This window comes from Battus philenor, unplaced genomic scaffold (assembly GCF_028537555.1).
Source record: "Battus philenor isolate CCGP_79_NKW_IND1 unplaced genomic scaffold, ilBatPhil1.0.hap1 SCAF_3, whole genome shotgun sequence".
NCBI classification, from domain to species: domain Eukaryota; kingdom Metazoa; phylum Arthropoda; class Insecta; order Lepidoptera; family Papilionidae; genus Battus; species Battus philenor.
This window is the reverse complement of record NW_027181693.1, coordinates 11,936,025-11,950,593: the sequence shown is the minus strand read 5'-3', so window position 1 is coordinate 11,950,593 and position 14,569 is coordinate 11,936,025. Positions and strand designations below refer to the sequence as shown.

At 34.5% G+C, this 14,569-nt stretch overlaps 1 protein-coding gene across 1 annotated transcript in view; it reads right to left on the bottom strand.

Moving 5' to 3' along the window:
- The window catches only part of ptc (protein patched), a 36,732-nt gene extending 22,877 nt beyond the window's left edge, over nt 1–13,855 (bottom strand). The window contains exons 1-2 of the mRNA XM_068770252.1: nt 13,473–13,855; nt 2,245–2,437 (exon numbers count right to left, since the gene is read on the bottom strand). Coding sequence (XP_068626353.1) covers nt 2,245–2,437; nt 13,473–13,625 — 346 coding nt within the window. The 5' untranslated portion in view covers nt 13,626–13,855. The remainder of the gene's footprint in view (nt 1–2,244; nt 2,438–13,472) is intronic.
- Nucleotides 13,856–14,569: the final 714 nt, after the last annotated feature.

Sequence of the window (14,569 nt, the reverse complement as noted above, 5' to 3'; positions counted from 1 at the left end):
CTTCCGATATTCCTATACACAAGTTACTTATCGTTACAAACTAAACAGTGAACGTCCAGTTATATTATCTTTGTTGGTTACGATATTATTCTTTATCTGTATTCATTAACGTCTTTGGACCACCCAAATATAAAAAGGGACTCTGAATAATAAAGAGACCGACAGTTATTCTGTTTCTTTTGCTTTTTAACTTGAGAATCACGTTAACAGGATTTACTATAACTACAAATAATATTTTACATGCTTATACAAATAAACATTGAGATTTCATTACTTAAAATTTTAATTGACATATGGTGACATTAATTTTATCCTTATAATACAATTTAATGCTACTGAAAGAGTTAACGAAAGTATTGGCCGTAATTTTAAATTATAATGATAGTTCAGAAATTATAAATTGATGTTATAGCATATAGCTGTTTTTTTGTAGATGACGTTCGAATGTAAATAACATAGAATAGCATTTCAGACAATGAACGCAGGACGGACGCTACCCGCATAGGATATAGTGCATCCTCTTTAGATAAGTAGTTCCGGGATCTGTGTCGTACGTGGAAATATCGTGCGAACAATTTGTTGTCTCTTAATACGTCACCAGTGACAAAGTAGTAACATGGTATAATTTATATTAAAATTATGATGAAATATTTTGAACGATATTTACACACAGAACTTTAGTACACTCGCGCTTTATTGATCTGGAATGGAATACAGGAACCAGCAAGTGTAACGCAAGTCATCTATCCAGATGAACAGACCTTTTTAAGATTGTCGGAAGACATTGGTTGCAAGGCCGCTTCCAACCGAAAATCTACTGGGGAGGACTATAGTCATCAGATGACGTCTGCGGCTGAGATGATGATCGTTCAGTTTCAATATTTTCTACGTTAAGTTTAATCGATAGATAAATTAAATAAATAATAAGGATAAAATCTCGACGATAAAACTGGTCATGAATAACAATTTCATTTTTTATCTAAAAAAAACTATATATAATAACTTTTGTATTGACAATATATTTTAATTTTAACTATAGTTTTCAAATTACAGTTGTGTTTGGCGATGTCTGTATTTTGCTAACATCAAGGTCGTTAAAATACTTGCACATAATTTTACTATTTATATATCTTACTTTATTATATACAAACGAATATATTGTATATAACATATTGTATCTAATCCATTTTATTACCGACGGCGCTTAAAGTGCTTTGTTATGTGTGCCTTTTATAATTTACGATTAAAGTCTTCTTTGATATCTCGTATGGTAGGTATTTCGTATCAGAATGAAGTATAGAATTGAACAATTTTACGATTCGACCACCCAACGTTCAACCAATGCGGGTACAGTGATAAATTTAATAATGGAACCCAAAAAGGAGCAAGTATTCAACTATTTGGCGGACATTCGGCTGGAATGATTCGATGTCTCGATAAGAACAGCAACAAAGTTGCAAAGACAGCGCGAGCTGTGATGGATTGCCGCTTAACGTTTATTTATGCGACTTTTAACACTGCCATTGTGTTCAGCGGCAACGATTAATAAGTAAATTACTCATTCAATACGAGGCATAATATTTATGGCCTTAGATACGATATCTTTTAAACCCATAAACTATCATAAAAAAAAGAAGTATTCAATAAAACTATTAAAACGGAATTCGGTTTTCATTGGTCGGTTCAATAATATGATTATATTATATATTTATTTGCATAAAAATAATCGAACGTTAGGGATACTGATATCGAATATAAATTACAATTTATGTACAAAAATATTGTTTATTTTATTGTAATTAGCATCAAAATATCTTACATCCTGTCAATCAAAGGGACCGTCGCGGCTCACGTTTAGGCCATAAAATTGACTCCTGTCAACAATTATCCTTTTACCTGCAATGTTTTATTAATAGGCGATGCAATGAAGACTAATTTAAAACACAATGCCTCCATCACACGCACCGGACGCTTGTACGCGCAACCGACGACGAATTACGATTCGCCATGTACATCGTAAAAGGGCTCTAATACAGCGCGGCGTGTTGTGTAGTCGCGGGGCAATGCTGTGCACGTTCCCCGAGACGGAAGCGGCGGCTTCATACGTGCCCGTCGACCCTGCATTGATATTCCACGAGATGCACACGCTGCCACGACGCTTTTACGGCTTTTAGATTGTATGCATCTGATAGTGAAGAGTTCATGCTTTTGTTTTCTTTGTCATTTGATATTCGTATTGCATACCTTGCACCCAGAGTTGGTCGACCCGGGAGTGGATCTGCGCGGACTTGAGGCCGACGCAAAACGTTGAGAGGACCAGTACGGCGACGAAGAGGACTTTGCCCGCGTCGCCTTGAAGGAAGCAGCCGAGAATAAACAGCTGCTCCTGCAGCCACGCCCTTATCCACAGCGACGTACGCCCACCCTCGATGTTACCCTGTGGGACCAGATAAACAAACAATATTTAATAATTAACTCGTATTTCTTATTGGATTTACTAACATATATCTGTTGCCTAAAACCATCAATATAAATAGCATCTTTATCCACTACCAAATTATGTACATATTTTTTTTCTTACATTAATTAGACAGTTATAGATTCGATTAAGTACATTTTTGCGATAGATATGACGTGACATCCTTGGTGATAAGTAAAGAAAATAAGGTATATCTTAACCTGTGCTAATTTCTTATATGTGTTTATTATTATAGTGTTTATTATATGTGTTTATTATTATATGTTTGCCAGCCTGCTAAAATATAAAGTAGTAGTTATTATTTTGTTTATCGACTATACAAATTGATAGGTATGAAAGCTTTAAAGGGTAGGATGTATAGATAATTCGTCAACAAAAAGCTTTAAAAGCTTTTATGGAATACGACAGGCCAATTACTTAGTAAATAATTATTAATTTTTATACGTAATAATTCGCAATTTTAAAACCGGTTTTATCCGTAACTTTTTCTTTTTATGATTACGTTATTTATTATTTCTAGAAAATATTGATTTTTGACGAGGTGTATGATACATTAATTGACACCAATCACTTTATATATGAGTCTTCAACTGTGCTCAAAAGACCCACTGTAGAAGGCAGAAACGCCACTTATCGCGGTGTATCACTGAATATTTAAGTTGGTGCTATCGAGGCTACCCCGAACGCTTTGTCGGTGGATGTAATAACATCGTGCGTTTTAAACGTCGCTATAATTTCTCAGTTGATTGTGATTAATGACAGGCGCGGGTGGGGCTGGCGCCGTCGGCCAGAAGACCCGCCGCGGTACGCCTGCCTCATTATCTATCAATCGTGTGTAGCTTACGTGCCGATCCTCCGAGCCGCAAACCACGGATAAACGTAAACAACAGTCCGACAATAACGCATTTATCCGAAACACAGTGGACTTATATACTTCTTGCTGTAATATCTGTATATATCTTTTTCGTAGCTACCGGTTTTTACGTCGCTGTTTTTATATCTTATTATACTCAATAGCTTTTTCTTGTCTATAATGTACTTCACTTATAAAACATGCTTGCCAATTCTCTTTTTAAAAGGATGGAAACTAAAGAATTTAATCGCAAAAAATTATAATAGCAATGAAACTGAATACCAACTCAACACCAATCATATAAATAACAAATAGCTTCAATTATAAATCCAAGTCCCTAGTTTTTTTTTAAATTTATATAATAAAATCAAGTAAAAAGTTCGAAAATGGCTCTATTCTAAAGAATAATTCCGATGACACTAAAATAATTCTGTACTACTATACAGTTAAAACACACACAAACTTCACACATTTGTACATGTATAAGTATTAACTAAATATAGTTTAGATATAGTAATACCAGAATGTATTATTTAATTATTTTGCAATTTCATAAGGACGCTGTAAAGCAACTTATAACTTATATATCACTGACAATGACATTCTAGAATTATTACTCTGTATTTTTATTAAAAAAAAAAAACGATTTAGCCTTCAACTTCTACCTATGACTAGACAATACTGTCTCCGAAAATCAAAATCACTAAATATCCTTTTGATAACACGTGGATTAAGGAAAAACACTTCAAGAAACTCTTTTTTCTTTTCAAGACACCGTTAATCAATCATCAATTGCAAATCATAATCAACGCTGTATTCAGGCGTCATAACAACTGAAATCAAGTTAACCAACGATTGACAAGCAACTTGGTGTGAATTACGATTAAGCTCAAACAAATTATATTTATACATAACTTCAAAACCTTGATATAGACATCCGTCAATATATAATACATAACAACGTTAATAATTACTACAATAAGTATATAGTAACTATGCAGTGCAGGCCAATTAATTATAACAACAAACCATAACGTAAATTACAAATATCTAAACATGTCGCTTGCATCATTGGAATCAAGGGCATTATAAACCTTCTATTTATAAAAATTCTCTCTTAAAAATTTTAAAGCGACTTCGCACTTACATACGCCAAGTACCTAGGAATTGATATTTTAGGTAATGGTGTCTTAAAACATACTATTTAATTTATTCCAAATCCGGTTTTTTCATTTTAATTTTTAATATAAAAAATTGTTATTTTTCGTTAGTCGGGCACAAATTTCACATGTTTTTAATAATAACGATTATTAGAGTGTAAAATTATTTTAATACGAGTTCGTTTATGTTTTTTAAAGCCTGACCTAGAGATTCTGATCGCACTTTGCACTATTTGCCAAAAAACCTTTCTCTTGAACAATAGAGACATGCATTCTTTTCAGTTCTGGCTAAATCTAGTAATTTAAACCTTTTTTACGTAGCTTAGATAAAAACGAAAATGCATTTTCTCTTCAATGAATTCAGAAAACAGGTCATGGCATCATAAAAATATTCTCCCATATGAATTGTAAGAAATTTTTAACCAATCGTATACAATTTTTCACTTTAGTACAACAGAAATGTACTTTAAAATTATATATAAAAGATAGATGTACATACGGAAAAAAGTATTTTAATAATAATAGTCGCTGGTTATATACAGCGCAAAACCGGTCATCGTAGCGATCTTTGAGATCTGTCCGCTGATATGATAAATTTTGATAGCAACAGTAGTATGAAGTAGTATTTGAAAACAGTGCAAAAGTCATTGCCACAATATACTAACAGAATCGTGTCGCCAATGTTTTAAAGGATAAAAACAGAATCAAAACAACAAATGGAATGACAAAAATTGAATGCTAAAGTATGCGACGGTAATAAAAAAGATACAGAGTCGCATGCTGTTACATAATGGAGCCGGCGGAGCGGAGATGGTTCTCGGCGGGTCGCGTGAATCGCCTACTAATTGCGGAATAATAACTCAATCGAGGTATCGTGTTGGTTTCGGACATTTGTCTGTTGTACAGTGTTGTTAAAACGTCTTACTATACACGCAATTACCTAATTTTCAATTTATTTCAAAAAAATAGTCATTTAAAAAGTACTTATTTTTAAGTTTTAGCTGATTGACGCCCACTGCAAAGTAAAGGCCTTTTCCAAATATCTCCACGATGACTGGTCTTGAGATGTCCGCATCGATCGACTTCCTGCGACCTTGACTATATCGTCGGTGCACCCAGTAGTGGGTCTACCCACGCCGCATCTACCACCGGCTTATGGTCGCCACTCGGAAACCTTTTGGCGACAACGGCTGTATATTTATTGCACGAGCGTTGTAACCCGGCCACTGGTACTTCAGACTAGCAATTTTTAGGGCTACAACAGTGAACTTGTTTCTTTTGCAGATCTCATTTCTGATACGCTTCCGCAGAATATGCTCATCACTCATTACATAATTCGGGAAAATAATAAACAATTTTTTTTATTGAGATCGTTTTTAAATTCTTTAAAATACCTAATTTGATATTGATAGCAAAAATATATTTCGAGCGCTCACTGACAAATTATTTAAAACCAAAAAGCAATACTGAAGTGATCATAGTCAGTCATTAAAGAGACGAGTTCGCTGAACCAGCGTCCGCTCGCGTCCGATGCCTACTCGTTACTTTGGAGCATAAATAAATAAATCGTAGCAAGAACATAATGGCAGATATAGCTCGGGACCGTACGTTTTGGGTACAGTGAATGCCGCGCTGGGTGGGCATGACGTCACGAACGGAATGCGCTCGCGCTCTGACCCCCCCTCCCCTCCTGCGTCGCCCTCCCGTCCGCTCCTCGTGTGGCCCTGCGCCCTCTCCACGTGGTACAACCGAGTTCCACCACGGTATACTCGTACTCTTCATTCATACTACCCAAATATAGTAAGTTGGTTAGCCATTGTCTCTACTCATTGAAAAATATATTTAACTTAGTTTTAGTAATAACAATTTAAAATTATTTTTTACCTCGTGTACACGGTTTATATATTAGATCTTTGTGAATAAAAACTTTAGTATAAAATCCTGCACAATTTCTTCACCGTGTTATTTACCCTACTAAGTACTAGGTCACGCGTTGCTGTGTTATGCATCTAATTAAAAATCTGAACAAAAAGGTAATTTTGATACCACAAATATAAACTGATATAATTAATGTTATACCAAATTTTCACTATTGGATGCATGAATTTTAAATTTAATCGTACATTTATATAAACTAGGTGACCCGACCGACGTTTTGCTGTCTTAAGTTTAAAATATCAATTCGAACGTTAATAAATAAAAACTAGTTTTTTATTTATTAAGTTTTTTTGTTTATTGATATATTCTTTCTGACGTAACGTTATTATTTCTCATAAATAAATATTTTTCCAACATGTAAACAGGCGACCACAAATAATACGGCTTTTCAAGATTGATGCCTCAAACATTCAACGACTACTCTTGCGATTTATGTATCGACAATGCAAATGCAAACATTATAGTTGTATTTTTTCCATAAAAACTTTCATCGAAGTATTATAGAAACATTAAAAAATATGAATAAAATCGGTAGTCGTTCTTAAGTTAAAGCGTGACCATGGCATTTAAATAAATAGCAATATGTTTTAGCTCCGACATAGTTTCATTTAAACATCGATATTATACTGTTAATGATCAATCATTAAGTGGGCTTGCTTACTAGCGCTATACAGAAAGTACAACGATTCATTATTTAGACGTGCCTTGCATTCAAACAACTGTCTTATACGAAACATGACAGGCGTGGTGTACATAGTCCCTTAAACAGCATGATATTATTTTTATAAAAATGTTGAACACGAGAATGCACCTCAGATGTTCTTTCTCGACAAAGGTTTTTAAGTTAGTAAATACAAGTGTCCCATAAATCAACGTCAAGTCTTGTAACAGAGTAGGTAATAATTTTGATTACATTAATTACATGGATAAAAAGTGCTATTTTATTTCAGAATCAAGACGTTTCAGTACAATTTTTTTCTAACATCTGTTTGGTAACATAAGAAAAAAATTAAAGTAGAGATTTGTAGTCGTAATAAAGCAAATGACATCACAAACAGGTTGTATAAAATAAATTTCCATTTTCGATAATTTAAAAAAAAACATAACCAGAATATTTATGCAGCCTGATTGGTTCTAGATGTAAAAGCTTTAAAGAGTAAATGTTCATTTGGTGTCAATTAATGTATGGTGCACCCTATTTAAAAATCAGTTTCTGGGTCAGAAATTATATTTATCATAACATTATTAGAAAAAAAGAGCGTTTACTTTTTTAATTTGATATTCAAGTTAATCATTGTTTACTATTTCAAACAAATTTGTAATTCCAAAAGTTATTCGCCTTTCGCATACGAATGAAAAAAAAATGTAACTAATTCAATGTTAACTATACACAGATTTTTTTAAATAGGTGTAAAAGCTTTAAAACGTTATGCTGATAAATGAGCTAAGTTTTTTTTTTAATTTTAACTCTGATCTTCAATTGATTTTAATTTATGAGACACCTGGTATATTACGCAGCAACAATGTAAATTAGATAGGTCGGGAGTAAGCTAGTCCATACGGCTGCATATGACGCAACCGTCACGGAAATAGTTCATGTAATCCGCAACGCCAGCCACTTCCTGCGATAAGACGGGCCGGTCTCGAACCACGCTACCTGGCGCCTAACATGTAAACATATCCTACTTTATTTTGATTTGGAACGCCATGCAACCATTCAACTTATAACCGCATATTACTTTGTTTTATTAGCAATCTAATTGGTACCGTTATTGGAATACTTCGACAAAGATGCATAGTTAATTTTTTAATAAAAAAATATTTGAATAAAACTCTTCATCCAATATTTTACTAAGCACGAACTTGACAAAAATTTTTTTCTTAATTTTCATCAGACACGAAAATAATTGTATTGGGGATGAAAAATCATAAAATTCCGACGAAAATAATAAAAGCCATAGTTTACAAATGTCAGATTAAATTATAAATAACTATTTCTAGCAGGAATATTTGTGGTCAATCAAAATAAAAAGATTACCTAAGTCTTGTAGCACAAAATCAATATCCTATTTTTATGTATAATCAATAAATGTAAATGATAACACTGAAAAGATTTTATATATATTTTAAATGGGACTGCGACAAACTAATAACTTTTAAAGTTAGGAAGTTTATAAGCGCACGTGGTAATAAGACAGTTTTCGGTTTTAATAATGAAAACATAAGTAAAGATATGCTGGACGAATAAACGTTAGTGAAACGAATGGACGGAACGTTATTAATACATTTGGAATTATGTAAACACATCTTTTTATCGTGCGACAGGAAATTGAAGATAAATTTAGAAATAGTAGCGGCTTGCCGGCCGACTTTGTCTCTTATCGGGGGTCACGCCCGGTGTAATAATTATCACGACTTGATTGCCTCGTAATGAGCTCCGAAATCGTTTCTGTTATTCGACGGACAATCAAATGTGTGGGATGTGTGCACTGATAGGGCGCTCGGGTCGCGTGAGTACCGGCTAGTCATAACTCATGCGTCTCTAATAGACTATATGTTTCGTTTTTTGGCCGAAACTGAATTTTAATTTTAAAAATAAACAGACGAAAAGTTCAAAAATTTTGTGATCTTCCCCCTCAATTTATGTAAGAAATATAATGGAAAAATAGAGAAGGCAGTGGTGCTGCTTTCTCTATTTTTCCATATTTTCGTTAAGGCACTTGATGGTTTTTATGGAGAGAAAAGAAGGAATTGGATCGGAACAAAGATAGTACTCGATGTAACTTTTCCCATATCAACGGTAAAATAAAATATCTCTTTGAACCAATAAAACATTTGGCGTCAATTAAAACCTAACAAGGGGCGTGATTGTAAAGAAACAAAAAAAATGTTTTCTTTGTTATTGAACTGTTATAGACTAACAACTTTTGGCAGTACGAAGCCTGTCTGGGCAACTGGTATCTATAAAGACAAAACTTGAAAATATGAAAAACTTAAAAGTTATTGGAAACATCTAGGGATCGGCAAAACAAATGGAACGTTAACTTGCTCGCGAAGACAAGTCACATCTATCTATTATCCGTATTGCCGACATCAGGGGACCCATGTCGCCGAGCCCCGGATATCTGCATATAATGGTCCGTGGGTGTGGGACTATTATCCGGCCACGCTCGGAGCAGCGTGCGTTTACTCGCCCCACCTCTATTACTAGCGAAGAATGTTTCGCTTTACTAATTTGAATACTATTCACATTTCACGCCGGACATTTTGCGATTCAATTACCGATAGCAGCTGAACTCTAGAATCCCTTAACGTAACTTATATTATTATACTACTAGACGATGCTAAATTATAAGAAACCATTACCCTCAACGTGACCAGACGGTACTGTCATATTGCAATGATCATTTAAAAATTACGATACATTAATCTAACCAGTTAAAAACTCACTATGTTTATTAATATTAGATTTTACAATACTTTAAAAATAATTAATAATCATTGTTAGTTATATATGTATAAAGTAATACTAAAAAGAGGTCATCTGCTACCCTAATATGGACTAAAAATATGTAATGTATAGAAATAATGTTTAATGCAAATTCTTAAACGTGATATTTACCAATTTGAAAAACGTTTCAAATGGAAAAATTTCGGAATCGCCGATATTAAATAACAATGAAATGACAGATATATAAGAATTTTATTTAGCCACTGATTAAGTATGACGGCAAACTACAATGTTACTTTCGATTTTATTTTAATTTATAACACTACGGTATTTTATTTTATTCACGTTCTATAACAAATGATTAAATAAAATATTACTTCATTCCATTTTTTTAATGGAATTCTATTTTATTTTAGAAGTATAATCGCGCCAATGTGATAATGAAGAAGTAAAGTTTTTAGTAGTAAAGGCCTACTCGAAGAACAGAATAATATCAATTAGTTTAATAAAATTAATAGCTTTCTATAGACTCGGCATTTGCGGCAAAAAATAGTAACCTTAAATTAATATCATTCGGTTCTAATCTTTTAAGAAAACGTAATACATCAAAGCACCAAGTAACACACAGAACTTGTTCGTTTGACACAAAATACATAAGCTTTACACGCGTGAGATATTCGTTATAAGTAACTGTACGCAGTTTTATTACGAATTAAAAACATTAGTTAAACGGCAATCAGAAGCGGAAAATAATTTATAAATTCGTGAAAGCTGCCGACTTAGGTGCTAGAACCGGTCGGCCATGTAATAGTAGCTTTATAGGTAACGCACTAGATACGTAGTGAATTTCGAATTGATATAGGAATGTTTAATACTTATGGAGCCGGAAGGTTCTCGAGTGACGACCACAAGTCGGTAGACGCGGCGTAAGCGCCCCCCACGAGGTAGACCAACGACATAGTTAAGTTCTCGGGAAGTAGCTAGATGCGGGCAGCGCAAGACCGGTAATAAGCCTTGCAGTGGGCGTTTATCAGCTGATAATAGGCTATGCGAGCTATTGGATATTTAGAACGAATAGACATCTGGTGCATCAACTAGTCAGTCGGAAGCAAGGTGCAGTGATGAGGAAAAATGAACGAATGCGCATCGAAGCGTGCACTTGCCACGTGTTGCGGTGCTCACTCGCCGAGTAAATCACCAGCGGAATCTGATATTCATAAAAATTACGACATAGTGCGATTTAAAAAAAAACCCGCAAATTCGTAACATACTTATAGCTATATAACAAAATTCTACCAATATTCCAAATATTCCTTTCCTTAATAAATGTTAGTCTAAAATAGAAAAATAAAATAAAAAAGAAGTACATTATTAAATAAATGTTGTTATATCAATCAAGTTTGGAACTTTATTTGTTGGTTCATTTCCATGGTTGATATTTAAATGTTTACATAAAACACTGTTAAATTTCTTATAAAAAAGCAACAGTTGAATTACTAGCTGGGTCATCGTACCAGATCAACATAACGAGACGGTGGTAGCTTCCACTTTATTTTATTAAAACAATTGACAAAAGTCGCTGTAAATGCCACTTTATAAAAAAAAATATTTAATAGAAATTTTACTTTAAAAATTGGGGATTACACACGTTAAAGTAACATGGATAATTTTATAAAATGTTATTAAACGTGTACAAAAGGGTCATGCATAGTTGTAAGATGCACAACCAAAACAAACTAAAGCTCTTAAAGGAACAGTTTTCAAAAATCGTGGGTGTAGCAACAATCATTTATAGGTCTCCGGCGCAGCTGCCGACCGCCACACTCAATGTTTGGAGGAAGATGCACTATACGTGGGAAAAGCAAGAAGAAAAGAGACACAGTAATGTACCTTAAAGAAAAGGAAAGCATCAATTACTTTATCGGGAAGAAAAGAGACGTATGATCGGAAACCACAAGATGTCTCAATTCCAAGAGGCAAGCTCTGTGAGGTCTTCATGATATAAGAAACGCGTAGACAGTAACTAATATTAACCAATACTGTTTTTTTTTACAGAAAACTTACTGCCAAATATTAACAATATTATTACCACGTCAACAGTTATTGTAAAAAATGATTTTAAAGCTGATACTACCACGTTATGATCAAGAATAACAAATGCTTCTATATATATACGCAACAATAATTATACATTCTGTCAATTTTCCACAATACGAATGTAGTAATGAACCAATTATTTGCATGTTAACATTCCGCTTAGTATTTAATTTAAATTTCTAAAATATAATTTCACTTTATAGCACTAATTAAAAGCACAAGTATATAAAGTGTTATTTATTTTATTTTCTAATCTAATTCTACGCGATCATTAAATAGAAAATACATTGGGTTATAAGGGTTGCGCAAACTTCTACTAAAAGTATTTGTTGATCAGATTTATATTCTAATTAAAAATATTTTATTAAAAGAATCTTTCCAACACTTTACATATAAATTTTAATTAATTTTAAATTTCTGTTCTATGAGAGTATATGGCTTTGTTTGTCGTTGATGTCTCTATCGGCGCCGCAGCGGTGCGCGTGCGAGGCCCCTCGATACCTCGCCTCCACTGGCCCTTAATTGCTTCATCTTGCATATGACCATCCGAACTACATTAAGATTTCCTTCTATTTATTATGCTGTTTTTGTTCAAAATTATTAAAAACGAGTAAATATACTTCCGCTTTTATTTAAAGGTCTTTTTTTGCAAATCCGCTTCGAGTTAAATAAAAACTTTCAGAGGTATTTTAAAAATCGAACTAAATTTTTTTAATTATGTATATTTTTAATGTATATAGTAGTTGTATACCTTTAATGAATTGTACGGTACTAGTAAAAAATGTACGGTTAACTAAGAACCTGTCGTTTTTTTTCTTTGAGAGCAGGAACGTTTTGCAACGCTTCCTAGTAAGGGTGCGGACCACCGCGGGGCTTGCATGCGGCCTTCTAGGAAAGAGCTACCTTCTCAGAACCCGTCTGCCATTTCTGTATGTACTTTGCTCAAGAACTTACTTTATGTGTATGTAACAATTACTGGAATAAAGTATTTCCTTGACTTTTTACAGAAGCATTTTAAAACAAAACGCAACGGAGACAAGTCCAATATTTATTTATGGACCTTAATTGTTAACTACGTTAAGAAATATTGGTTGACAAATACGAATAACGATATAATAGTAGACGTTAATATTTCGATTAACCTATAAAATATTCGATATATATTATTTAAAAAATTATTAAATAAAAATTTTCCTTTAAAATTATATTTAATAAAAAAAAAGAACAAAAAATAAGAATATTAGAATAAAAATGCATAAAGTGACAAGACTAAAGACAGATTTCAGTCACAATGAGCCGAAGAAAAGTTTGTTATGTAAAAGCTTTGAGAAATACGCGCGGCCTTGATAGTACGCACGGTGCCCACTAGTCGGCGCCACAGATCCCGCTGCCGCGTTCCTGATTGGGATTGACATTCGCAGAAAAACAATCACACGTGCATTATGACAATTGTTATTTGACACTAAAGTGTAATATATCAAGTGATTATTGCACCTTTTCAAGCTCGGAGAGCGCTAATGCTGCGTCAACCCAGCTAGTTCGTATGTAAAGATCCGCGCTGTGGCGCACCTCCGCAGCGGTAGGGCTCTCGTGGTTAGCAGCCGCTATCCGAGGATTCGAAGTGGCCTCAGAATCGGGAGCCACCATGATCTCGGGGCCAGACTTGTCACCAGTATCCTCATGAAGACGGCCGGTATCCGTCTAGCGGCGCACGCTGTCATATCACTCGCCGCCACATAACCACACACTGTTACACCCTGATCCTTCACTTTTTTCTATCACTAAACCGTTCGAAACGCGGAACGGTCACGGAGTTTCGATTTAGTACGGCCACTTGAAATACGTGTCCACACTGGCGCAACCCGAGCAACACTGAATCAAACACTGGCCGTATAGATACACCGAATGTTTGTTGCGCTGCCATAATGATTCGGTCCCTCATGTTGCCGCTCCGGGGCACGGAGCAACCCGAGTCTCGGCGAAAGCGTCCGAAGTTTTACTCGGAGGACCACACACGTTATGTTTCCATCTCGCTCTTTTACTGAGAGGAGGGAAGGTGACGCGGTAAAATAAAAACATTGAATGAAACAACTTGCAATGATTGCCACCGGTTACATATAGGTTACGCATCGCTTTGACAAATTGTGGTAAATTGACAGAATTATTTAAAAAAAAGGTTTTTTATATTTTATAACTATCAGTTACAGTAGTTGCGAAATAAACAAATTTAAGAAGGTCGGTGTTTTCGGGAGTAATTTGCTCATACAAAAGTTATACATCTGCCAAATAATACAAAGAGTGGGTGTTTACTTGTCAAACATTATCTCTGCATATAGATAATAAAGGCGGATCAAACATTCGGACACGCTATATCATTTTGTTTACAGAGTTTTCTAAGTAAAAACTTGAGCATACGCGCCCCCGGCAGGGCGGCAAGCGGTCCCTTTGAAGTAACCGACATTAAAAGCCGCCGGCGGTGATTTAACTAATGAATTTATTTAGCGGGCGTGCCGAGAAAGTGCCGCCACGTTCTACGCCACTACAGAAAATGTAACCGCATAGTCAAAGGATCAAGGGAACTGACTAACTTG